The 25,738-nt window shown below is 37.6% G+C and overlaps 1 protein-coding gene across 3 annotated transcripts in view; it reads left to right on the forward strand.

The window, feature by feature from the left end:
• The window catches only part of LOC145777940 (diacylglycerol kinase delta-like), a 58,057-nt gene that overhangs the window by 12,042 nt on the left and 20,277 nt on the right, over positions 1-25,738 (forward strand). The window contains exons 1-7 of one of the 3 annotated variants that reach the window (XM_082589303.1): positions 10,369-10,486; positions 11,266-11,310; positions 13,317-13,379; positions 13,596-13,676; positions 18,279-18,383; positions 24,622-24,754; positions 25,471-25,577. In XM_082589303.1, the coding sequence (XP_082445429.1) occupies positions 11,299-11,310; positions 13,317-13,379; positions 13,596-13,676; positions 18,279-18,383; positions 24,622-24,754; positions 25,471-25,577 (501 nt within the window). In that variant the 5' untranslated portion in view covers positions 10,369-10,486; positions 11,266-11,298. Of the gene's footprint in view, positions 1-10,368; positions 10,487-11,265; positions 11,311-13,316; positions 13,380-13,595; positions 13,677-18,278; positions 18,384-23,980; positions 24,081-24,621; positions 24,755-25,470; positions 25,578-25,738 lie in introns of those variants that run through there. The other 2 variants (XM_082589302.1, XM_082589304.1) reach the window with 2 other exon arrangements.

Consider the following 25,738-nt stretch of genomic DNA (forward strand, 5'->3'; position numbering starts at 1 on the left):
CTCTCTGCATTTTGCTTCGAAAAAGCCTATCAAAACACTAGGGTCCACTTGTTAAACCAACTAACAATATTATTTTATTGTTTTTCTTTTGGTGTGCGAAATCAAAATAAATCTCGAATGGTTTGTGGACTTTAAGCATCCCCCGTTTTTGTTGGCCAATCAGGCTTTTTTGTGAAATATGACTCCCGCCTGTTTTCTAAGTGTAATTTTCACCATTCCAGTTCGACAACGTCAATTGCAAAACAGCTAATCAATTGTTTTTACATTGATTTTTTACGTCTGTAGACGTTGAATCATTGTAAAAAAAACAGTTGATTTGCTCTCTGGGTTCAGACCATGGTTCAGACCTAAGAAGTAAGACTGTCCTTGTTTTTGCTGCAAGATTGCAAAATAACACTTGCGTTATGTTTTTATTAGAACTAATAAGGAACGCTCGTAATTTAAGTAAACACACGCGGTTAAATAAACACAATTTAAGGTCATTTTTCTCCTTACAATTTGGGAATTATATTTTCTTACCTTCATTTTCAATGTAATTTTTGTAAGAAAAATATTGACATTTCAAAAGCGGTTACAGTAGCGAAGTTTGAATATCACATGTTCTCTCATGCCACACGTGAAAAGTGATTATAATGAATGTTTGCTCAATGTTATATGAATCATTATAACGTTATCATATGTGGCAATGTGTTTTTAAGCTCAATTATCGTTACTTTTTGTTCGACAACGTCTTTTCAACGTTGTATCCGTATAAAAGGTGCAAGCCAATTGGAGAAACATTTAGTTTTGTGTTTGTTGTTTAAAAATCACAATTATAGGTTTATCCAAAATTCGTGCGGCTTCACGGTTCATCTGGATGCACTTAAATTTCCGGGTGATTCACTTCCGCGTCTGGGAAGCTTTGTAAAATTCGTTACAAAAAGTACTAAGTTCCAGATAAAATCATAACGTTGGTATTAGTGGGGACTGTGCAAGAATTTTTAACAAGTAATCTTCAAGGTTACTTTTCTTTTCATTTGGTATTTTTTCTTTGTGAATTGCTTGTCAGGGCTTTTCCATCTGCATTTTCATTGATTGGTTACGAAGACTGTCAAAGACGCTTGTCGAAACTAGGAGTGGATTTTATCCATCGGCTTTCAACAACAGAAAGTCTTGACTGTATGTTTTGTGTGCTTTTTGCTAAATGCAGTGCATGAATGACAATCTATTTTTAGTGGTATCGGTACCGATATTTTGTTTACCTTAGATTTCGTAAATGACAACGTAAAATTCGTAAGAAACTTTACTGTTTTTGAACTTGTAGTTACAAAGATTTTATCTAGTGTCTTGCAGACATACAAAAAGAACGCTACCCATTTAGTATGCATGCTTACAATGCACATCTAGGACACGGGCTAGTAATTTCTTAAGTGCATGATGGGCCCGAAACTGATCAACCGGTATTACTGTTGCCTTGTGCGTCTTCAGAAAGACGTTGTCGGCTGCATAGCCGATTGCTGAAAGCCCTGGTTTAACGCAGGGTGCTCGTTCTACACTGCTTAAGATCACGCGACTGTGTCTTCGGCAAGACACTCGAATGAGACACGTAGGTTGAGATAGAGTACCTGAGATAGAGGGCCTAGATCAACGGTGGGCAAACTGCGGCTCGCGAGCCGCATGCGGCTCTTCAACATAAATTTTGTGGCTCTTGTATTGAATCGTAATATTATAAAAAAATTAAGATTATAATTTATAAATGTATCTCGGACTGTCAACCAAGCAGTGGCGTATCTAAGGTATAGCAGGTATGGCTCGAGCCATGGGCGCCACATTGATAGGGGCGCAAAAATCGGTTGGTATAAATTAAAATTTGTGACTTAGCCTACACTTTCTTCAAAGGCTAATTTGCGGCCAATACAACACAAAGATCAAACAAGGGTCTCTTTTTTAATGTAGCCATTGTTAAACAATGGAATTGTGACTTTGCAAAAGCAACATTGTGCTTCTTCTGGCTCATTTTGCGTTCAGTCAGCAACAATTGGAAGTTTATTAAAGTCGCTATAAGCAGCGATTAGTTGAAGCTTAGAAGTGGTACCAGAACTTACTTATTCATTTTTACAAGAATTTATAACTTTGTAAAATCAAAACATCGTGCAACCTTGACAAATGGAAGAATTAATTCGCACAGCATTAACAACTTATTGTCCAAATTTTCAGAGATTAGTGAGTCAAGTACATAACTTATATGGATAAACAATCATTGTGTTTTTATTGCTGTTATGTGATGTCAACTGATTTTGCGGCTCGCTGGTGTTTATGGTTTATCCGCCAGCGGCTCTTTCTTTGAACAAGTTTGCCCACCCCTGGCCTAGATGGACACGTAGGTTGGTTTTCTTGTTTTACCATCCACTTAATCTGAATTTTCAACTACCGGCCATAACGCTTAGATACGACAACAATAATGAGACGTAAAAAAAACGATGTATCTTGAAATCATCTGCAAAGGCATGTACCCCCCTCATAAAGTCGTTAACATCACCATCGATGGCATTACAAAAGGCTTCGATTGTGATAACGAAATGTGATTTTATGACGCCACACTGTAGGTTTTTTTCCGTTACCGCCTACTGGTTGCATATGAAAGGTAGCTCAGTTCTGGTTCCCCTTTTCCCACATTTACATGCTCTGACGTAGACACGAGGCTGGCAACTACCATGGACGTAAGTTGCTCTGCTATTGCTTATAGTCGCTCTATCCGTTTCACACCAAACAGGATCTTAAAGTATGAGTGCTTGTTTATGCAACCGCTATCCTTTGACTTAAACTACCGAGAAAAATAGATCATTTTTGAGATTGATTCTGCCGACATTGAATCATTGTCAAAATTACCAATTTTGCTAGCTGTGATACAAGCTTGGCTGCAACTGTGTGGTGGTTGATTGCGTATGTGAAATTATATACAATTCCACGCAATAGCACATTTCCGGGCTTTGAGACTTTATTTATCATGAAACATAATGGACTTTGCAAGCAGAAGTACAAGTAGGCAGAATTGCCAAAGTGACTTGCCATCGTTTCTCACCCACGCTTTCACCTCTTTAGCAGAACGCATAACGAATTTACTCGTGGGATGCACACAATCATGGCCAGGTCGCAATTAAACAAAACTGCTCTCAAAAACAAGCTGAAAACGCCAAGTTTTGTGTTTAACTTGTTTATTTTATGTCACATTCACAGCTATTTATATCGCATCGAAAGGTCTTATACATGTACTTCTGTCTTATATCTCATGATTCAACTTACAACGTTTCTTGATAGTTTTTTGTGATAGATTATTACTTCTGTGGTTGTTTCATATGTTTTTAAATCGACTTTGTTTATGGGACTTTTTGACAATCAATGAACCGGACTGCGGAAGAAATGCATTTCTTTTTCCAATTATTGTTGACTCATAGTGGTTGTGATGACATCATCAGCGGTGATATATCATCGTCTTGATTGCTTATGTAAGCAGCGGCATGAAAGTTGTAATTTTTGTAGTTTGTTTTTTTCAGGAAATTTTTGATCTGTTTGTTTTGCCGCTTTGATATATATTTAAAACCTTTCAAGACTTTATTTTTATTTTTATAATTACAAATACGGTACCTTCAGTTCAACATCAGAAAACTTTTTTATTGTACTTTCAACGTTTAACTACGCTGATACTCAGTGTACTCAGTGCAAGAATGCAGTTAGATTTTGATTTTCAATTTGTAATTTTGAAAATCTAAACACACATGCTTACCATTCTGGGTCGTCTGTTTACTGTTTCAACGAGATCTGCTGGTGTGGAAAAAACAGAACATTTCAAATTTTTTATTTTTTAACCTTGCTTGTACCACCTGCGACAAAAAGAAAAATATATACTGTTTGCCAGGTGGCGCTGTTGATCAAAATTGCACCTTTTTTATTCGTGTTCAGTGTCTTCAATCTAACCAATGAAGGAACGCATTGGATTTTATACAGTAGTAGTTACAAAATGTTTCTCGGAAGCCTTGTGCTGCAAGAATTGACAACGATAGAACGCGTGTCAGACACATCATTGTTAGCATGGAACACCCAGTCAGCAAATCAGTCTCTGTTTACAATGAAAAAAGCCGACATCGTTATGGTTAGCGAATCGCAATTGCTCACTGTCGTGCTCAGCCTTGTGCTGATGGCTAGGAAGAACGCTACCTCATAATATTATTAAATTTAATTTTAAAATTTTGGGTACTTTAGCATGACAAATCTTAGGCCATGGACAAACTTAATTAAAAAAAAATTAAGGGGAATATTGACGGCGTATTTCGTCTTGAAATAGTTGCTATTTTAAGAATTCTTTAATGTTGCTTTGCAACGCATCAGCTTCATGATTTACGTTTAACTTGTAGCAGTATATAGCTTTTCTATGTCTGCATCTATCTTGAATCCAGACTCCAGTCATTGATGGCGACTGCAATGTGATATGCAGCTGAGCAAAGTGAGGAGTGACTACGTAATAATCGGCCACGCGGAAACTCTCTGACGTAATTTCCTGCTTGCACCCGTAAAGCTTTCATGTCTCATTGCAGCAAGTCTTACTGTGTTCTGTTTTTCATAAGTGTGATAGCATAGAAACGATGCGAACAAGTGACAATGCTTAAATGAAGGCGACAGCTTGAATAATTAAGAAGATTGCATTTTTATGAATTCAAAACATGAATCTGCGTAGCCTTCACATAATATATACATTTAGAAAGAGACGATTTGTTGAGGGGAGTAACAGGTTGTGAAGTTTTGCGAGTGGTTTTCCCGAAAGGCCTCACAAATATTTTTAAAAATAAAGTGAGATGTCAATGGGTTTGCAGATACGTACATCAGTGGGAAAGCTGTTTTGAACTTCTAAACTGACCGCATGGTGGCGGTCTGTGCTATTTGCAGTTGAATGATTTTTTGCGAGTGCATCTTTACCAGACAGCAAATCAAACCCTTTTTTTACATTAATTCAACGTCTGCAGTCGCTGCAACGTCTGCAGATAATGTAAAAAACGGTTGATTTGCTATCAGGGTTATGCTGATTGCTGAATGGAACGCTTTGCTTTAATTGCAAAATTGTTTTTATATGTAGAAGCGATTGCCTGTAGAAATGACAAGTTTGGTTGTAAGATTTGTCGCGTAGCAAGCAAGTGAATGTCTGGTTAAACTGTCGTTTTTGGTGCAGGTTTACACCGGCTTGACCAGATGCTAAACCAATATCTATTGACAGTTATTGTTGGTTGACATTTTTTTGATTGTTTTAAGACAAGTACACGGTAAAAGTACATTAAAGCGGCAACATTTTTGAATTGCTTTGCAGTGACATCCCACGCAATTTTTGTGTCTTTAATTATTCATACAATGAAACATGAGCCGGGTCCATCGTTCACTCAAGCCCCCGCTCAATGGCACGTTATTACTTCTGACCTTTTCTAAAAAATTGCCGAATCGATAAAATTCCATTGAAGCACTGGCCATTGTCTTCATCGAGAATGCAACAAATGTGCTGTTTATAGCAGCTGGCATTCATTCTCGGGAGGTCAACCCAGTCGTGCAAATTTTAACTCCGCTTTTTTATCGATTTAACATCTTGTTAAAAGTGTGAAAAATTGATCTATTTCAAACGCAAAGCATTGAATGGTATTAATGCCAGCACAGCACTTTGTTTGCCGACTCTCGCGTAAAGCTGTGATTGCTGCTCTGTTGAATGCATGGTGGATGGCGTACGCCAAGACAAGTTTTGTTGTGTGGGTAATCAAAATCTTTGTCGCGTGCCTATATAATCATTTCTTATCACTGTCACTCTTGAAATTTATTTGCATAGATCTTACAAAATTTATTCATAAATTAATGGATCGTAAATTACATTGTTGCTTATACAAATTATAATGTTTTTATTTTGTTGCAACTAATGAATTGTTTTAATCGGTTGTTTAGTTGAAGAGTTATTCCGCATTTCTTGTCAGACGTCTGCACGGATAATGTGATTTGTTGCAGCATTTTCGTGCGAAATTGTTGGCATTTCCAACGCTATGATCAGCGGGTCGTAATTTAAACGATATTTTCTATGCGAAATGCTAAAAAATATACTTCTAAACAACAAATTTTACTTTTTTGAATGGCAACATTGGCCATTTTGGCCCGTTTTGTCCTTGTCAAGTTTTAACTCTTCTTGAAGTTGATGTATATTTATAATAATTAATGTGTGTTGTTATATAGGCTACTCTGTATCCATCGCAGATATGCGGTGTTCCTCAGCGCTTCACAAAGCAGGCAATGTCAGTGCAGCCGTATAGAGGCGCAGCCGAGTATATTATTGCCTTTTCTTTGCTGGGGGCCGTGTAGGCATAAGATTCAGTGCAACTTTTAAAAGGTTTTTGGTATGACCCGACGCGGCATCGAAGCCATGCCTACCGACTCAGAGGCGGACAAACTAGCCGCTAAGCTATATTTTCGTCTTGTTTAAATTTGTATTGATGAGTCGATTTTTTTTTCAATGAGTTCACTGTTCAATCGCCAGTTAGAAGATCACGCTTTATAGTCTCCCTAGCTTCTTCGCAAGGCAGATTGAAAAAGTTGTAATTTTCATTCTCCATCACGCGCACATGGGTTGCTGGCTAGTGGCTATCCGTCGTATTGGTGCCTGCTAAATGAGACACGAGATTTCGAATCAATAAGCCGAAAGTATTAGGCAAATTGTCTTCTTTTACATGTCTTTAACAAACTGTTTTGTACAAAGGTTGTGTTTTATATTGCTTTGTTATTACTCATTCCACGTTGTTACTTATAGAGAAATGGCAAACCGACTTGTACTTCCAACAACCGAAGAGCATAGGGAAAGATTTTAGCTTTCTCATTAAACGTGTACGGATAGTATGACGGTTCAAGTTAAAGCAAACATTCTTTCTTGCATGTGAGCTACCCAGTATATTTTAGAACGTTGTCAGTTCTTGACAGTCAGCTCAGGCTTTGTGCTGCTTACGCAATTATCTTCCTTGTTGATTTCGTTCTTTGCTCTAAGAATAGATTTCATCGTTGACCGGGTGCTTATAAAGGAAGCTGTGACTATTGCATTATAAATCGCTTGCCATGTTAGTTGCAGCTGTTGCTTTATGATGCCAAGGAAATGTCAAGCTTTTTTGCATCGACCCCAAGCTATAGCAGTCAATGCACCGAGCTGCTTACTTGTATTTGATGGTCACAGGAATGCAACAGCAGCCTGAGGGGATGCTACGCACTGCAGCTTCATGCTAACGTGAAAGACAGAGTATAGTTTTTAAAAATAATTTACTTTTGCGCTTTGCATTGGATTGAGTCAAACACGCAAACGAAGCACGTTTTTCATCTTTTTTTTCAAGTGGAGAAAAGGCTTCTTGCCATCAGCAGCCGGCATGTAACCACACAGACTTTCATAGTATTCTTGCAAACACAAGTTTTCTGTGAAGCGCAGTATCACTTTATTCTAATCTGCTTTGATTTGCGTTGTGTTGGGATTTGTATCATGCAAATGGATTGTGAAGAACACTGCAGATGGTAAAGTAAGAGAAAATCGATAGGTCGAGATACTTAAGGGCATGGTCAGTTATTGAAGAATACTTTAGTTTAAGTATCTGGCGTTCGTTGCAGTCTGAGATGCACATTCGCTAACAAGGTGCAGTTACTTTCATTCGAAAAATGGCTGAAAACTCTGTTCATAAACCAACTGATTAGGTCTTAAAAATTACGGTATGTCGACAAATTGCAAATTAAGAAAAATATTTAACGGTACAATTTATACGAGACTGCTTCTTGAAACAGTGAAACCCCATTCGCACCGTATCGGCGAGGTTAGACCTAATACAAAAAGATGGCTTTGCATTAAATACATTACAGACAATTTTCGACGGAGATCAGAAGCCTGCACAACAGTTATGCTTAGGCAATGGTTTCTTTCCAGCCAGGAATCAGCCCTTTATCAGTTTATTGCATTGATTTAACGCCTGCAAATTCAATGTAAAAAGGCTGGTTTCCAGGCTTGGTTGTGGCGAGTGACCCATTTTAAATCTCGTGCCAGGTGGAATATTCTGCAATGGACCACTATCTCATCGAGTTTTCGATTGATCACCAATGGAAGCATTAACTTATGTGAAGTGTATTTTTAGGAAAGATGTAGTTTTTCTATACAGTAAACAGATGATAGACAACTTAGTAAGTTGATGCAAACTAACAACAGAACAAATTAAAAACATTTTCGGCGTAACTTTGGCCTCTCGTCAGGAAAATGTACAATTATATCTGAAGAAAATTTGAGAGAGGTCTTAAGTGAATCAAACAAAAATTGATTGCTTAATACTTTACGCAGGGGTCACCAAATGGCGGCCCGCGGGCCGCATGCGGCCCGCCACGCCGTATCGCTGCGGCCCGCGGAAGGTATCAGCGTACAAGTATAATCAAAAATACTTTTCTTGAGGAGTCAATGAGCATGAAGGTAAAAAATTCTTTCCGGGAAGCATATTATTTTCGCTTTGCATACGATTCCACCGACCGACCATTCAGATTGTAGTTCTAGGTGGGGGTCGCTCAACGTTATTCCAATGCGATGTCCAGCCACACTGTCCCAGTGGTTGATTAAAACGTCTGTTTTCGAATTTCGAAATTGTCTGTGAGCATAGGGTTGCTTATTTTAAATTTGTATGTGTCATGTAAACACTAGTGTGCGTTTCACCGTTATTATGTTTCACAAGCAGTGTTCCCTTTAAGCAAGTTTTTGTTAGCAAAATAGGCCGGTGTGCCAAGTCAATTTATAATAAATTGACAAAGTATCATATATAAATTTAAAGGCTTTTTCTGGTTGTATCAATAAAATGAAATATCTTCTGACAGGTGTTGTTTGTATTAATTCTGGTTGTATTTTCATAAGACAACTTCTGGTTGTATTATGGTTGTATTTTCATAAGACAACTTCTGTTTGCATTATGGTTGTATTTTCATAAGACAACTTCTGGTTGTATTATGGTTGTATTTTCAAAAGACAACTTCTGGTTGCATTATGGTTGTATTTTCATAAGACAACTTCTGGTTGTATTATGGTTGTTTTTTCAAAAGACAACTTCTGGTTGAATTATGAAAATATTTAGTTTGATACGGTACTGCAAAATGTTGTTAATCAACAATTCTTGCCATGCTGATAAGCACCGCAAGTAACAGTTGTCAAATAATCAAGAAATGCGGTTTTATAGACTCTCACAAAAAGATGAAAAACCAACTCATTGCTTTTTTAGAGGGAACACCGTTCATGAGTTACGATAGAAACGTTTTTTTTTGGTGATTTCTACAAGTGTTTGTTTCATGGTGCCTAGTTTCTTTCTCCCCGTTATTGGAGCCTATTTTTCGCTGATATGTTAGCAGCATAGCAGGTCACTGTTGTTGCCTGTATTGCGATGTGTCAAACATTTCTTTGGTTACTGAAACTGTTAATTGCAAGATATCTTTTGCGAAGCGAAGTGACATCACTCTTGCTTGGCGATGAATATTCTAATAAAACCGTTCGCCTCGCTATAAGTGCGCAAAATAAGTGGCCTCGTTTATTAGACATTGTTAAAGAAGTCAAAAGTGTTGTTAAAGGAGCTTGGCCTGGCGGTAGCGTTGTTCGACTAATTTTGTTGCTGCGGTATTCTAAGATAAATAGTAACAACATGTAACGCTGAATACTGGGTACGAAATGCGTTCATTTCTACCATAAGAGTCAACCTACCTAAAATTTTATTAGTGCGGCCCGCCACAGCTCTCCTTAGTGCCAAAGTGGCCCGCATGCAAAAAAGGTTGGTGACCCCTGCTTTACAGTATTTACAGTTTTGTTTTGTTTTCTTGGCTTGTACCGTAGGTGGTTTTTTCCTGATGAGAGCACAGAGTTACGCCGAAAACATTTTAGTGGGTTTTTTGGTTAGTTTTGTTGCTGTGGCTTTTGAAATTTGAAAAAAATCTTATTCAATTGAATCAGGCAACGTATTGAAGTAAATCTGGAATATCCAGACACTTCAGTAATCAGTAGGAACCATCATTATACTAAATGAAATAAAAACACGCTTTCGAAAAATGTGATTTTTTACTACACTCTAATGGTAGTTTCTTGGTAATAAGTGTTGAACTTTGTTAGCTCAGTTTGTAACTACAAAAGTTAATCGTTTACGCCTGTTTGGATTGAAGTTCGACTACTACATTATTTTTCCGTGGTTGGTGACGGGTAGACGTCAAAGTGCAGCAAGAAATTGCAACTGTAGGCTACAGTTTTTGTACAAATTGTGCATTTTTTAAATCGCTAGTCTTTCTATGTGTTACTGTTAGCTGTTCCAACTCCATTTCAGGGAAAAATGAATTAAAAGCTCTTAATAGGGTGAACTGCTCGTAGTGGCGTGAGCACCATGCAAGAGTTATTTTGGATGTTATTTGTGGACTTCGGGTAGTAGTTGCGGCTTTCATCTGGCTCAATCCGGTTTGTTTTTGTGCTGTGTCATCACAAAACTCTAATAAGCTATCGTGAGAGATTTTTCTCTTCCTTTGCACAGACAATGTCTGAAGCAGAAAGGTTTAAAAAATACTCTATTGAACATCGAGGTCAGAGAAAGGTGAGCAGCAAGAATTCCTGGACGTATTTTAACGTTAAGATTACGTTTTTTGATATGGTATGCGCAAAAATCAATGCTCATTAAGAGCATCTTTCGAAAATGCGAACATTTCCGGACCGTGAGTGAGGTACCAAACTAGCACATCATAAGATTGAATAAATGGGAAGCATATTTTGCACCCGGTCTACTGCTCTTGCTTGATAGAATTCCACAAAAAAGGAAAGATTTCAACAGGTGATAACAGACAATAAATCAGGGCATACATCATCCTTCAATCAAAAATTTACTGTAAAATTTCTTGCCTTATTAAACTATATTATATTAAACAATATTTAACGAAACTATATTAAACAATTGTTGTTTTATAAAGCAATGCGTCATATCTTGTGTTGCCCACGCCACTGTTGATCACGTTTCAAGCGGTGAAGTTGCGGCATGAAAACGTCAAATGCCGTTTGTAAATGACTCTCCTTATAAGTTGACTGAAACGTAATGTGACATCTTGATAAACAAACTAAAGCGCTCTAGATGTGTGGAAAAGTGCACGTTTCTACCTATTTGTTGTGTGCGACTTGCAATTAATTTTCATGTTATTCTATGAAAGATTAAAAATCACCTTTTGTCATTCAATATATTTCCATTGCAGGCATGCATCAAAGAAGGATATCTACTCAAGCAGATGTCATTTCAGGTAAGCTTTGTTTTAGCTTGAAATAAACGTTTGTTTTTAACAAGTATACCAAGAAATCTTCACCAGGGGTGCTCGCGCAACCATTTTAATGCGCACTAATAAGTTGTCTGAATATATTTGTAATGTTTAAAAGAGTGATTTAATTTTTTGTTGCTTGAAGTATGATCAATCTTAAAGAGTATTTTAAAATGTCCCCATTCAGATTTTGATTTGTGAACACTCCACCAATTCATCTGTAAAAATCCAGTTGCAGTTGAATTTAATAATTTATCAGCATCGTACCATTTTAGCGTTTGGCAGGTGAGAAATTGGTTGGCTTGATCACGTGATCACTCGCAATCAACAGACCCGGATGTCACATGTTGCGTTTGGAATAGTTTCGTGAAAACCTGACCGAGACATGTAATGTCTCTTTTTGGCAAGCAAAACATGTCTTTTTCACATTGATTCGTCCTCTTCTGACGTGAAATTTACGTAAAAAGTGACTGATTTAGTTAACTGGAAACGAAATCGCTTTTGGTTGATGGTATAAACGGATATTTTCGGACATTGTTTCAATAATTGAGCAGTCTCAGGAGTAAGATGGTTGGAATGCTTGATTGCTCGGTCAACTCCGGTCTTTCGTCCCGACGTCCGACTAGATATTGAGTTTGGACTAGTTGCTTACGGACAAATTTCCAAACTATTATGTACTGTAGTGTTGCAAGCTTACAGCGTGCTGAGACTTGCTAAGTAAAAAAATGAAGAGCCTAAAAGGTATGCTTCTATAACACTGAACGGTTTTCATTTTCAGTACTGTAGAAGCATACATTCAAGCTCTTTATTTTTTGATTAGCAGTCTTAGCACCCTGTAAGCTTGCAGAAACAAGGAGCTGAGAAGCACAAAGAAATGCGCGCAAACGTTTATTATGTAGGACCATGTCTAGTTGTTGAAAATTCTTTGTTATGGTTGCCTGTCGTCTAAGGCCAGTGCTACTCAAGTACTCAAACCGTGGTACGCGTACCGGTGCCGGTACGCAAGCACTTGACTGCCGGTACGCGATTAGCCTGAAAATAATTTACTATTGTTTTGTGTTGATCAGTATGTGCTTTTCACAACGCTCAAGTTGTTTTTCTTTTGCGGCATAATTTCCGTATTTTTTATGCCGTTAAAGCGATATATAATTTTATTTCTCAAACAGCAACACGTGGTCGCATGGACATGAACATAAATCAGAAACAGTTACCACTTTCAGAATCAACATATTACGATAAAAGTGATATTGGAAGTAGCAAAGTGTTGGCGGTAAACGATTTCGTTCACGTTTTGTTCCCCAATACGATACGTTCCATTTAGAATGTAGCAACAGATGATGCTAGAATGACGAAACCGCAATATATCGTTGTTGAAGTTGTGCTCAGCAATGACTCAATGAAAACTTGAGATCAAAACAAAGCACTTACGGTATGTCCAAAACATGAAATTAGAAATAAGCCTACATAATTTTTCAAGAGGAAACGAAACGGAGGAGAAACGAAATGAGTTAAAAGCTGCGCAAAGACAGATGTACAGACATTCTCATACAAAAGCTTCACACTGTGCATCCTGTAAAGTAGCGCTAAGGATTGCAAAAGTTCGAAAACCACAAACCGTTGGTGAAATATCAGCGAAAGACTGTTAAACCAGGATTGAACTTGTTAATGTCAGTGTTTTTTTCGTTTGAATTGTGTGACCGGTTCGCCGAATGACAATACCTCTGCCGGTACGCGGTATTATAAAGCTAGCACTGGTATAGGCAAGTCGCCTGGTATTTTTTTGTGGCAGAGTACTTTAAATACGTTACATTTTGCTTAATAAATTCCTATCATTCCTGAGCGCTTTTTGGTTTAATAGCCAATTACAATAAGTCAATAGCGGCAAGTGTAATATACAATGCAAAACTTATGTTCCAACACAAGTTGGATAATGGATACATAACACGGACATCTACGTGACTTTCATTTTATGAAATCGTTTTTTGTTTCAGCGATGGCGTCCCAGATACTTCAAGCTCCGTCCAAGTCGGCTTTTCTACGCCAAACACGACGATGTGAGTTGAAACAATAACACCACCAGCTGCCTGAGTAAATGGCAAATTTACCAAGATGGATAGCCTGAAAAAACAAGCTGTAAATTGACCTACCAGTTACGCTTCAGTTGCGCTTAATAACACGTATAAATCTGGGCATCAGTTTCGGAAGATATTAGTTATCTGCCCAGTGTCGATGCAGTCTCTCGATTTTTCTCAGTCTGGTGTTGTTTTCAGTCGGAGATTTTCGATGAACTTGACTTGACGGACTCGAGTGTCGCCGAAAAAAGTACGAAGAAAGTCAACTGTAGTTTCTCGGTGAGTTTGTGTTGTCTATGGAAATGTATGTTTGGATTTTTTTCTTTTCTATTTTAAACCTGTTTCCGCGCCTTGCTGGCAGCAATGCAACCGCTTGGCAAGTAAATCGAACTAGAATACATTAATGGTTCTAATTTTTGTGCTATTTTGGTATGTCAAAAGGCCATTAAACGTTTAGAATTGGTTTAGTCTACTAGCTACACGAAGATGATCATAAAGACAATAACAATAGTCTTCCGACTAGAACAGTGGTTCTTAGCCTCTTTCCCCTTATTACCCATTTCTGTCCAGATCAAAGTCTCATTACCCAAAATCTAATTTTATCTATCTTGCTATTTTGCCGTATTAAAAATATAGAACAGCGTTATTCAACAAAAACAGCATTTAATGCAAAGAACGACATCAATAGTGTCAGTGAGACATTTGCTCTTGTTTTTTGTGTACAATCGATGCAATATCGGGTGCGATTTTGGATACTGCACAACGCAAATCTGACTCCAGATCTAAAAGCTTGTTTCCGGATTTTTATTTCAAAGCAACAACACTTAAATGCTGATTCACAGAGATATGTGGAAGGGAACATAGTCAACAATGTTAGTGGTTTTTGCGCAACTTTTAGATATACTTTCCCCATCATTCCCCAGGATTTTCCCAAGCTTTTATCTTCAGAAGAACCCTTGACAGATGACTCATGAATCATGGCTAAAAACCCTTCTTGGATATCTTCATCTTCTTCACTGGGAAAATTTTCATATTAAAATAAAATATCACTGGTTGTTTTGAACGGACTCAAAACATCAAAAAAAAGTGTAAGTAATAAAACAACTTTATCACTTACAGCTATGACACTGTTTGTTACATCTATAATTCTAAATATTCTGGTTCAGCTGATTACTCACCTGCTATCCTGAAATTACCCACATGTGGGTAATTACCCATAGGTTAAGAACCACTGGACTAGAAACTTGCATTCACTCGCAGTGAATGATGAGCTTTTAATTAACCCGATTTCAACAAAACGCAATGCTGTGGAGGTCTGCAACAATAGGATCTTGGAAATGCACTGTGAATAAAGTTGCTTTTCTGTATTTTAAGCGTAGCGATCGCCCCAGTTGCCTCTCCCCTGCATCCACCTCACGTGTGGTTGTGACACATGTAGCTTGCAAGCATCGTGTTAAGGGCTACGAAATTGAAAATAGGTCAGGCCGCATCTTATCAATCATTGAAATAACCTACAGTATGACCATGTAGTTTTAACGTTGCTTTTCGTTTCGGCTTTCTGCATTGCTTATTAGCTTGGGTTGCAGTAAGAAAATTTTGTATCGTTATTTGAGAACTGCTTACTGTCAGTTATTTTCTAACTGAGTCCATGACTCTTGTCTAAGTGTGTTTTTTCCTTGGGGCTGACTATTTTGGTTCGCAGTTGAACTCTTGTGACAAAATTCTTCAATACTGCCACCATAAAAGCACCAAGTGGACCTTTAAAACTGCACAGAACAATTTCATCAAGAAAACGCTCGTTTTTTTATTCTAAAGATCATCACAATTTGATACCAGGCAAACCAGTTTCCCACTTGCGTTTATCTACGTAAAACTTGGCTTACAATTGCCAGTTATTTATAAAGCTAGCACCCAAGTAGATGGCGCACGGATGTCGTTGAAACAATGTAAACTCAGAAGTTTTTGCTGTCTGAAATGAGTTCAATGCGGCACCACCGCAATTCGGAGGCTTGAAGTGCCTATTCTGCCGGTTGTATAGAAAATAGCTCAGAAAGTTCATATGAGTTGAACTCTCAAGCCGGACAAAGAGACTAAACTGGGCAATTGTCAGAAATCGTTGGTGCATTATACAGCCATTAGGCACTTTGCAAATACACCAGCATGTGCTGTACGGGCAATCTACTGCATTTTGACGTTTTTTTCCTGTTGCTAAAATAAAGCACGTTTTACCTCGTTCAAAAACTCAATTGCTTGGTTTGATAGCAAATAAAAGCTGTGTTGTAGATTACTTTCCAGTTAGCAAAATGCGTCTTTTTTACATTAATTGAACATCTGCAGACGCTAAATCAATGTAAAAGAGACCAAAGTTTCTGACTGGGTTGAAGCCGAACAATTTGTAACATTCTCTCATTCAGTGCAGGCTTGCCAGATTGGCTTTTTTACGGCCAAATTTCACAAATTTGGCCTTTTTTGAAGTCGTTTGGCCACAAAATTTGGGTTTGGCTTTTTGGCTTTATTTTGGCTTTTTTTTCATATTGGTTTGGCCGCAAATTATTTGTTTGGCTTTTTTTACATTTACTGTATTTTGTAAGATTGAAACAACAATGGCAACACTTGTCCTTTATTCTTTCACTGTGGATTGAGGAATTGCTATTTGTTAATGCGCATGTGCACTGTGCGGAGACTGCAGGGGCAGACTGACAGCGTGTGCAAGGATGAAGTCTTGCTCTTTTGGCGATGCTTGTTAATTTTTGTAAAGTGACCATTTTGACAGGCTATTATTTAAAGTACCGTATTAATTATTATCTGTTCAAAAGTATTGTAGCTGTTGATAATATGTCAAAACGAAAGTGGAAGGCAATGTATGATAGCAGCAGGAAATATCTACCTGAATGGGAAAATGAGTTTTCTTAGCTTAAAAAAGATGAACGCACAGGCAGGGCCGTAGCCAGACCGCAGAGCAAAGGGGGGCCAACCTTTTTTTAGGGGGGCCGAAAAAGCTCTGCAACGGGAAAGATGGGCAAAATCATTATAATTGTAGCTGTTGCTCGAGAATGTTGGGATTTTGCCAGGAGGGGCGACATTTTTTTCAGGGGGGCGAGGCCCCCCTGGCCCTCGGCTGGCTACGGGCCTGCGCACAGGTGATGCTTTTTGCAAGTTATGCCAAGCAACCATTGTCCCAAAGAAAAGTAATTTTAATAACCATGAAAAGACAACGAAGCATAAACGTAAAATTCCAGTACAAGCTCAAAATTCTTTATTATTTGATACACTTGCAGCTACTGCACTTGATTCTGAAAAAGCAAAAAGAAGATTGAGCTGAAACTAGCATTGTCTGTCGCATGCCACAGCTCTATCAATGCAATTGACCATTTCCAAGACATAATTGTTGCAAATGCAAAGGAAAGCATTCTAGCATACTGCAACAGCTAAAATCATCACTAATTACCAGCTCCTGTTGCTTTTTTTTAATGAATTACAAACTGTTAGAACGCAACGTGAGTATTACCTATCAAACTTGGTTTTTACAAGTGACTTGTTTGGCTGGTTTTTGGCCTTTTTTAGTTTAATGTTTGGCTTTTTTTTACAGTTTTATTGGCCTTTTTTGGCTTTTTTTTTATGAAGGTTTGGCTTTTTTTTCAATTTAAAATCTGGCAACCCTGATTCAGTGTGAGAAAGGTGAGGAGAAAGGGGATCGGCATTCTGATTTGATAGAAATTTTAAGGTAATTTTAAAAAATCTAGACAGTTTTCTATATTTAAACCTACACGTCGAATACGATTAAACAGACGTTTTTTATGGTTTTTGGTGCACAAAATAAGAATTTGTTTTATTTTGTGCTTTTCCTTTGAAAAAACGTCACTCTATTTTACAACTTCATTGTTTTGCTCTAGTTAGGTTTTCCTTCCCTCCATTAGACAGTTTTTGTTTATCTCGTAAAAATATCTCAAACATTTTTGTGTTGGTTGATCACGGTATCACATGCAAAAGGTTATTTAAGCTTGGGCAAATACTTCCTGCATCCAAAATAAATAAATTTTCGACAATGTTTTAACTTTTTCACTGAGATCAGAGAAAAGATGATCACCACTCGTAGAGATTGCAAGACGCCCGGAGGCTTTTCAAATAGTTTAACTTCGAATTTTTACGTCGAAAATATTTGCTGTTATTTTCTCATTTGAAGTCATGTTCAGGGCAGCCAGCAAGCGAGAATGATGTTGCTGAAATGTAGTTTTTAGCAGAGCTAAGTGATTTAGTCACAATTTAGCTTTAGTAACTTTAGGATTAAAATGCTGTTCACCTTTCTTTATTGAAAATTATTTTAAAAAAATCAGGTATTTTTTTTTTAATCAAATGGTTTCTTATTCTACGTGGTCAGTTATTTTTTTGTTATCTTTTTACTCGAAATTTCCGTACCACGCATTAGGTTTACGCTCGGCAGTTGTTTATCAAATTGACGCAGTAACACAGCGCGATTTGCTTTGAAAATACCATTTTATGTAAATCTAATTAAAAATATATGGGAAGGTAAACACAGTAGCAGGCGCACACAAGACAGCGGAAATGAATGAAACCAAATCACCAATGTTGTCACCAGGATACTTTATTTTTGGAAACGTTTCTTTGCATGTTTTCCTTCGAATTTAGTATAAAAGTACGAGATGATCAAGCAGCTTAGTAACTTAACTAATTCATATTTTTTAAAACTGTTTTTACCCTGTGCTGTAGATTTTCACTGTATGTGTTCTTTCAGTTTTTCCGAAACGATTTTTTTTTTGACTTGGCTGCTCGAGAAAAAATTTTGTTCTGTATCTATCACTTGTTCTCTATCTTCTCATAACCTGTTTAAACAATCGAGGAATAAAACAATTTTGGTTTCAGGTTATTGGTCCTTCGTATAACTTGATTTTATGCGCTGACTCTCGTAAAGAAATGGACGAATGGATTTCGGCAATTAAAGCTGTTCAGAGCAGAGAATTCTATTCAGTAAGTGATCTTCATACTCAGCAAACAAAAGCTAACTAACTACGATTCATGCAATGCTAACAAAATGATGCAACTTTTTGGACGGGGGAGACCGGGGAGATTTGTTACAAGGGAGGGTTGTTACAACCCTTTTAACTTTTAAATTAGTTCACATCAACCGCTGGAATTAAGTGTGTTTTTTCACGTTTTTAGTTTCCATGTGCAAACGAAGCTTCAGCTATTTTGAAGGCTGCAGTAGAAAATTATTGATGAAAAACTGTTTTAGGGTATGAAAAGTAAATTTTTGCTGTGTCAAAGAAAATGTTATTGCTACAAAACTATGAGTGATATTTAACTGGCTTCAAAGTTAAATCAGACTTGAAGTGCAATACCTTTGATTCACTATAAATATTTTAAAGCTGAGTGTCACATGTTTGACATATGTTGATCTTATTCAGCCAACTACTATTGGATTGAGTTGTTACACAGTGTAATGCTTGCTCATCCCAACTGGAAAAAAGTACTTAATTTGGTACTCAGATAACAAATTTTGTATTATTTAAAATAGGTGATTACATTTTTAAGTTCTACTAATAACTAATGTCTGTTGTTGCTGTATCTGTGCCTAAACATGCCAAAAACTAATAAAGGGTGCCTTATTGAGGCCAAACACCATGAATGGTTGAATGGAGATCATGTGTTTGCAATCCTGGTGACAATGCATTGTCAATAATGATGTTATTTGTTTGTTCATGATTTTTTCAATTAAATTTGGATGTTCAATAAATTCAAGAATGCTGTGTCAACGTATTCCATCAGTTTTAGGTATTTTAGTAAGAAAAATTAGTTAATAGAACAGCCTATTTGAAATTGTAACATTTCACCCCATATGTGTAACAAGTCACCCCGATACTGGGGTGACTTGTGACAACTGACTCATTGATATATTAATGCAAATATTTTCCTTTAAACATAACTTTTTTAAATTTTGAAGTTGTATTTATAACAACTGGTGAAGTGGCAAGATTATATAAAATTTTCAGCAACTTTGTGCAAATATTGAAAGAGAAATCTTAGATTTACTGAAAATTGTAACAACCCTCCCCGGTCTCCCCTACCTCTAAGCTGTCTATCTGGCCAGCAAAATCATCTTTTTCACATTGCTTGCAAACGTTGCATCAATATGAAAAAGAAAACTTTGCTAGCTAGGTAGTTATATGTTTTTCTAGTATGAGTAGTTTACACTTGCCAAGAGCTCTGTTGCAATTTCTTGTTTCTAAAGTTCATATGCAGCTGTGCTTCCAGCGAAGTATTAAAATTCATATTGGGTGATTAAAGCAACCAGTTTAAGTGAACAAAGACATGCGATGAATCGGTTGGAAGCCAGTGAGAAGTATTTTCACAGAAATTTTAGATCCTTTCCAAGTGGCCATTACCCACAGCAAGCCATGTTATGGCTACCAATTAATTCTCACAACAACAAAACTTTAAACTTTAGCATGGCCGGGATCGAACCTACCATATCTCAGTGTGCATTTCCAACAACCTTTCAAACTTTTCTTTAGCTGCGAGATAATTGATGCCAATGCTTTTGCTCATCAAAAACAGCCTCCCTGAAAAGAACGTAATATTTTGTGAAGGGAAAGATGATGCTGTTGCAGCGGTGTGTTTGACTGACGTTCTTCGTAAAATGAAATTTCTTTGTTTTTTCAAGAAGATGAAATATCTTCTGACAGGTGTCAAACCCACAACAATGCTTGATATGAACGACTCGGTTACATGTCTTGTAATGCAAAGAAATTTATTCTCACACGAGTCAGTTCAATCATAAATAGCTAAAAATCTATTTCTAGCAGCTAGATCATCTTCAGTTAAGCTTTCAAAGAATAGATTCTATTCTGTAAATAATAGATTGCATTCCATTCTTTGAAAGCTTAACTGAAGATGATCTAGCTGCTAGAAATAGATTTTTAGCTATTTATGATTGAACTGACTCGTGTGAAAATAAATTCCTTCGCATTCCTTTTTTTTTTAAATATTTGCAACGTTTGTTGACGTAAGTTTGTAAAGTAATTTCAAAAACTATATTTTTATTGTGACAGCTAAGTATGCACGTAACATCTGCCAAAGATTAAACGTAGATCCAGAATTTCATTTTGACTTTAATGAAAATGAAAGAATCTGGCGCAATAACGATAAACTCACACCCAAGTGCACAAAATGATGATGGAAACCCTGTTTGGTATAAGATGGCAAACAAGCCTTCTGAAAATAAGAAAATGCGCTTTCTCTGTGAATAGTAGTAGTAATAGTAGGCATCCTTCCATCTTTTCAGATGATGGTAGCACTCTGGGTACGGCAGCTTCTCATGTGGCTCTGAAGTCCAATCCTGGCGTGGCAGTCTCGTCCACAGTTTGGACATATGAAATCAGAGGACTTCTGAGGCTGCTGTCTCTCTTTTCTTCTTTGTCTTCTTTGCTCTAGTTGCTTCCTCCGCCTCGACTGACCCTTTGCTAGACCCGCACTGACTTCGTAGCGCCATCTGTTGCGGTTTGCTGCGATCAGTTCCCAGCTGGCAGGGTCTATGTCAGTTAGCTTCAGGTCTCGTTTGCAAACGTCTCTGTAACGCAGTGCAGGTCGTCCTACTGGGCGTTTCCCTGTGGCAAGTTCACTGTACAGAATGTCCTTTGGAATGCGTCTATCCTTCATTCTGGATACATGCCCCAACCAGCTGTGAATAGTGGGTTGTGAAAAATTGGTAGTTCAATTTGGGAGGTTTGGTTGTTGGAATTAATGCTGTAGTCTTGAAAGGTGTCTTTCGAGTGGTAAAAACATCCCACCAACGCTTAAAATGTGATTAGTTCCCACACTCACGACCTCGAGTCTGTTTCTTGGGGCAAGAGAGTCAATGACATGTTGGAAGGTGCATTTGAAGAGTGACTTCCTAGTCTTCTAGTTCGCTCATCACCACAGTACGAGAGGTCTTCGCACAGTTGGCCACGGCACACTCAAAGCTATATTTTCACCAACGTGTCTGAACTCCGCTTTGACCTTTTTTGTATCTCATCAGTACAGTGATGAATTGACTGGACACCGAACATGCTCAATAAAGGGAAATCGTTGTGTTTTGCCTGGCAAGTTCTAGCAGCGTTTTGCATTTGTCCGGGTGTGTTGAATTGTGTGTACCTTTTTGTCCCTCTTTGGGAACCACATAAGAAAAACACATCGATTCCTCTTTGTTGAGTGTTGTTCGGTGCCTTGTCAACACATAACTGTACAGATGAGAACCAGAAGGTCAAAACAGAGCTTCTGTCTGTTTGTTCTTAATATCTTAACTCAATTCTGAAAAGATAGAACGCTACCGCAAAGTCACGTTAAATTCACTTCTATACTGGAAAAAACAATGAGTTTTAAATTAATCTGAATTATTAAAGATGATTTTAATTATAGCCTCTTTTTTCCAAGTTTTTTATTCCTAATAACCAATCTTCTACATCCCAACAACGTCAATGTGTACGAAAATAGTTTCGTTCATGATGACCGTCAATCTTGCGTGAGTAGGCAAACAACCTTTCAGTTTGTGGAAATCGCCGGTTACTTGAGACTGTTCTACTTCCTTTTATAACCTGCACTGGTGCACTTCCATAACTTTGTTTATTTTATCGAGATATTTAAGCGTGCGATAGCTCATGAGCTCTTGCCAGTCCCAGGTTCCGCCTGTGCGTCGACGCCACAGACGGCTTGGGTTTCGTGTTCATCTCGCAGTTGATGAACATGTTGAATTTATGTGGAGTAACAGGAGTTTAGTTCAAGTATTAGTCTGCTGAGTGTGAATTGGGTGGATTTTTGCCATTTATAGTAGGTGTAGTTTAAAAGCAAAGGGTTTTTCCACCTGTTGATGTAAAAGATTTTTGTACAGTGTGAGTGTGTATCTATTTATAGAAAGTTGAAAACTTGGCATTCAAAGTCAACGACCCTGTGGAAGTAGACGGTTTTGAAACAACTTGCAAGTTTGCTACAGCTTTAGTGTAAAAGCATTTTGAAGTGTTTATCAAAGAGATTTCAACTGAATTCTTAAAGTTTTGAGTTTGCTACCGAAATATTCAACAAGGTTCCTGAGAAAAAAGTTAAAGAAAATAACAGGACAGGAAAACACTGAATTCCCTGAAGAATCTTTCACAACGGTGTTTTTTCGACATATTTAGTGGTCGCTACTTTGAACCATTCACCCCTGCGTTCAGCAATCTATGCTGAAGTGTATTTTTACTATTTGTGGGAAAACGGAAACATCTGCCAGCATACCCGATCAAAGTCACGTAACCGATAAAACAACTTCATTGAAAAAGATCGACCCTGTAGAGAAAATATTAAAGTTCGGTAGATTTTACAGCAAGAATGGTGTTACCAGTTGGTTGTATTTTGCAGGGTAGCTTAGGCTTGCCTAATGCCTAGTTCTGTTGACTGCTTTACGGTGTTGTGTGATTTCGTTTGGTTGGTTCTGTTGTACACAAAGTATGTTGCTGGGTGATTGCATCGACAAAACTACTTAAAACGGTGTTTGGTGCTGACACAGAGATAGTAATTTTGAGCCTTTCTGTCCAGCACTGTCATCTAACAGTTATCTGTGGCTTACATAGAGTACCGGTAGTGGGTCTCAAACAAGAGCCACGTGGCTCACTGATAGAAATTTTTTAAATTCTTGAGATGAAATTTGTTCCGGAGAGGAAAGCTACGTATGAAAAAAACTTGTGTTTTTATTTGTTTAAACTTAACATAAAACACTGCACAACGAGGTTTGCTTTTAAGCAGTAATACTTTAAAGCATATAAGTACAAGCTGCTTTAACTGTACTGACTGAAGTTATGAGAGCCTAACGTTGTGAGTAAGAGTGTGTTTGGCAGATATTTCTGAATTGATAGTGTTTGGCTTTATAAGCAAGAATATGAAGAAAAACTTTGACAACCACTGAGTTTGAGTGTCAGCCTATGAATCGATAGACCTGGGTTCGATACCCTGTCAGATCACACCAAAGACTTTTTAAGTGGTACTGAGTCGTATTTCTGCTTGGTACTCGGTGAAGGAGTGGACTCACATTAATAATGTACTGTGCTGCGCCTCTATACGGTCACTGTCCAGTTTGGAAAGCACTGAGACCAACGCATTTCTGCGCTGACTGCGCTATATAAAACACAAAAACTACGAGATACATATGAAGCATTACTATTTTTATGAGATGTTTTTCTTTGTATTTGGATAATTTAGACTAAGTTGATCTCATAGATCGCAATCCTATTCTAGATAAATGTGACCACACTAACTCAGGTGTAAATAAATTGATTTGTGCCGCAAGACATGTAGCTGAGTCGTCTATATCGGGTATGGTTGTGGATGACACCTGTCAGAAAACATTTCTTTTTCTCTCAATGAAATGTTTTATTGATCTGTTTATTAACAACAATAATGTTCAGATAAAATTCTTTTGATAGCAACGTTGTATATTTTCAATCAAGCAGAGGAAAAAGGCGCATTTTAGTGTGTTGCCAAAACTAAATCAATAGAATTTAAAAAGATTTAAATGTAAAACATTTTTGCAGCTTTTTATTACATAATGAAGTGATATGTTTTTGTGTTAATTCTTACCACTACTCTGTGGTCGTATACAAGACCGAGTGGCTTAGCCAAACGGTTTAATCTTGGTGAAACATTGGAACAAACAAGGTATTTGACTGATGGTAAAAATTCATTGTAGAACAACACAAAGATTCAAGTCTCCTGCTACCAGCTTTTACTTACAACTGACAGCTAATTGGCGTGATAGGTTTTAATGATAAGAACTAAAGTAGTAGATAGTGTGTGTTTGGTTGTAAATTCCGTGTAGGTGTTACTACCGGTGGAGTCATTGGTAGAGTTGAAAACAGACATGTAATTTACACAATGATTCGTGCGAACTGCTGTCATGAATACAAGTTTCTTGCCTTAAAACTGTGTCACGCTCCCATACTGTGCCGGCACTCGTCCTTAGATGTTTCTAGATATCGTGCTTCTTATTATAGTTAGCCTGTGTTCGACTTTTAGTCTGGTTGTCCATGAATAATTTTGATTTATCCTTTGGTATGAGGACTTGTTTTTTTCCAAAATTATATGAAAAAATGAAGTAAATTTGATGCAATTGCTAAATTGCAATGCGCAATTTGAAGTCTTGATTCTCTTCATTCTTTAATTTACCATCGGAATCATACGTTGATCTTTCTTTTCACAGCCGCACCAAGTCTACATGGATAACTTCTCTGATGGCCACAACTGGTACGCTTGCACTCACAACCGGCCGACCTATTGCAATGTCTGTAGGGAGGTGCTGTCCACTGTCATGAACCATGGCCTATCATGTGATGGTGAGTGCCTGGCTTCGGTTTTAATGATATGTTCATGTAGAATCGTAGATTAAACTCCTAATAATCCAGAGCCTCGAAAGCTTGTTTTTCTAAAGAGGGCCGCTTGAGATTCTTAATCAAATAGAATTAATGGGATTTATCTTTTAAAAACCCACCTCCTGTTTTTCAAATTTGTTTACGAAGTTCTTCAGAATAAAAATATTTCCTTTGCACGAACTAACAAAACCACGCTGCCGTAAATTTTTACGGTATACGTCTCTTGGAAAATTTATTATCGGTTTTCTGGTTAATGATTACCACCCCGCAGCTGTGCGCCGTCAAAGTTTAGGATGAATTTATTCACATTTCCATCTCCTTGATTTTCGGAAAGCTTTACGCAAATTTATTTAGATCCAAACTTTTTGACTTCGGAAAGTCGTTACGCTTGTTTTAAATCACACGGAGTGCAAACGCTATTCAGTACCGGGAACTCGTGATAAATTATGTAGCTTGTAGTGAACTCATGTTTCCATACCATAATCGAACATCTGATAAATGTAAAGTACCTGTTCAGGCTTTAAGAGTTAGGCGAGTTGCCCTTGCAGAGTGCAGATGACACTGCTACCGTTGCTACTTTTGGGTTTGTCACTGCTGTACATCTTAAGCATTTAAACGACGTTGGTTGATCGTTTATTTTTGTTTTTTGGTTTCTCATGTTGTTAATTTTAACCCAACAGTTTGCAAGTTCAAGACCCACAAGCGGTGTGCAGCCAAAGCGGCCATAAACTGCAAGTGGACGACCCTGGCCACGGTTGGCAAAAATGTGATCGAAGATGAAGACGGGGTGAGTTGGGTTCATTTAATTTGGGACTGGGTAAATGCGATCGTGTCTTTTTCAGGTGACATAGTGGGTTTTTTCCGAGTATGCATTTGATAAACTTATCAATAAAGATGGAATCAGTTAATTTAAGTAACTTTTTCCGACCGCAATCGATAACAATAGGC

Source organism: Aplidium turbinatum, chromosome 10 (genome assembly GCF_918807975.1).
Source record: "Aplidium turbinatum chromosome 10, kaAplTurb1.1, whole genome shotgun sequence".
Classification (NCBI taxonomy): domain Eukaryota; kingdom Metazoa; phylum Chordata; class Ascidiacea; order Aplousobranchia; family Polyclinidae; genus Aplidium; species Aplidium turbinatum.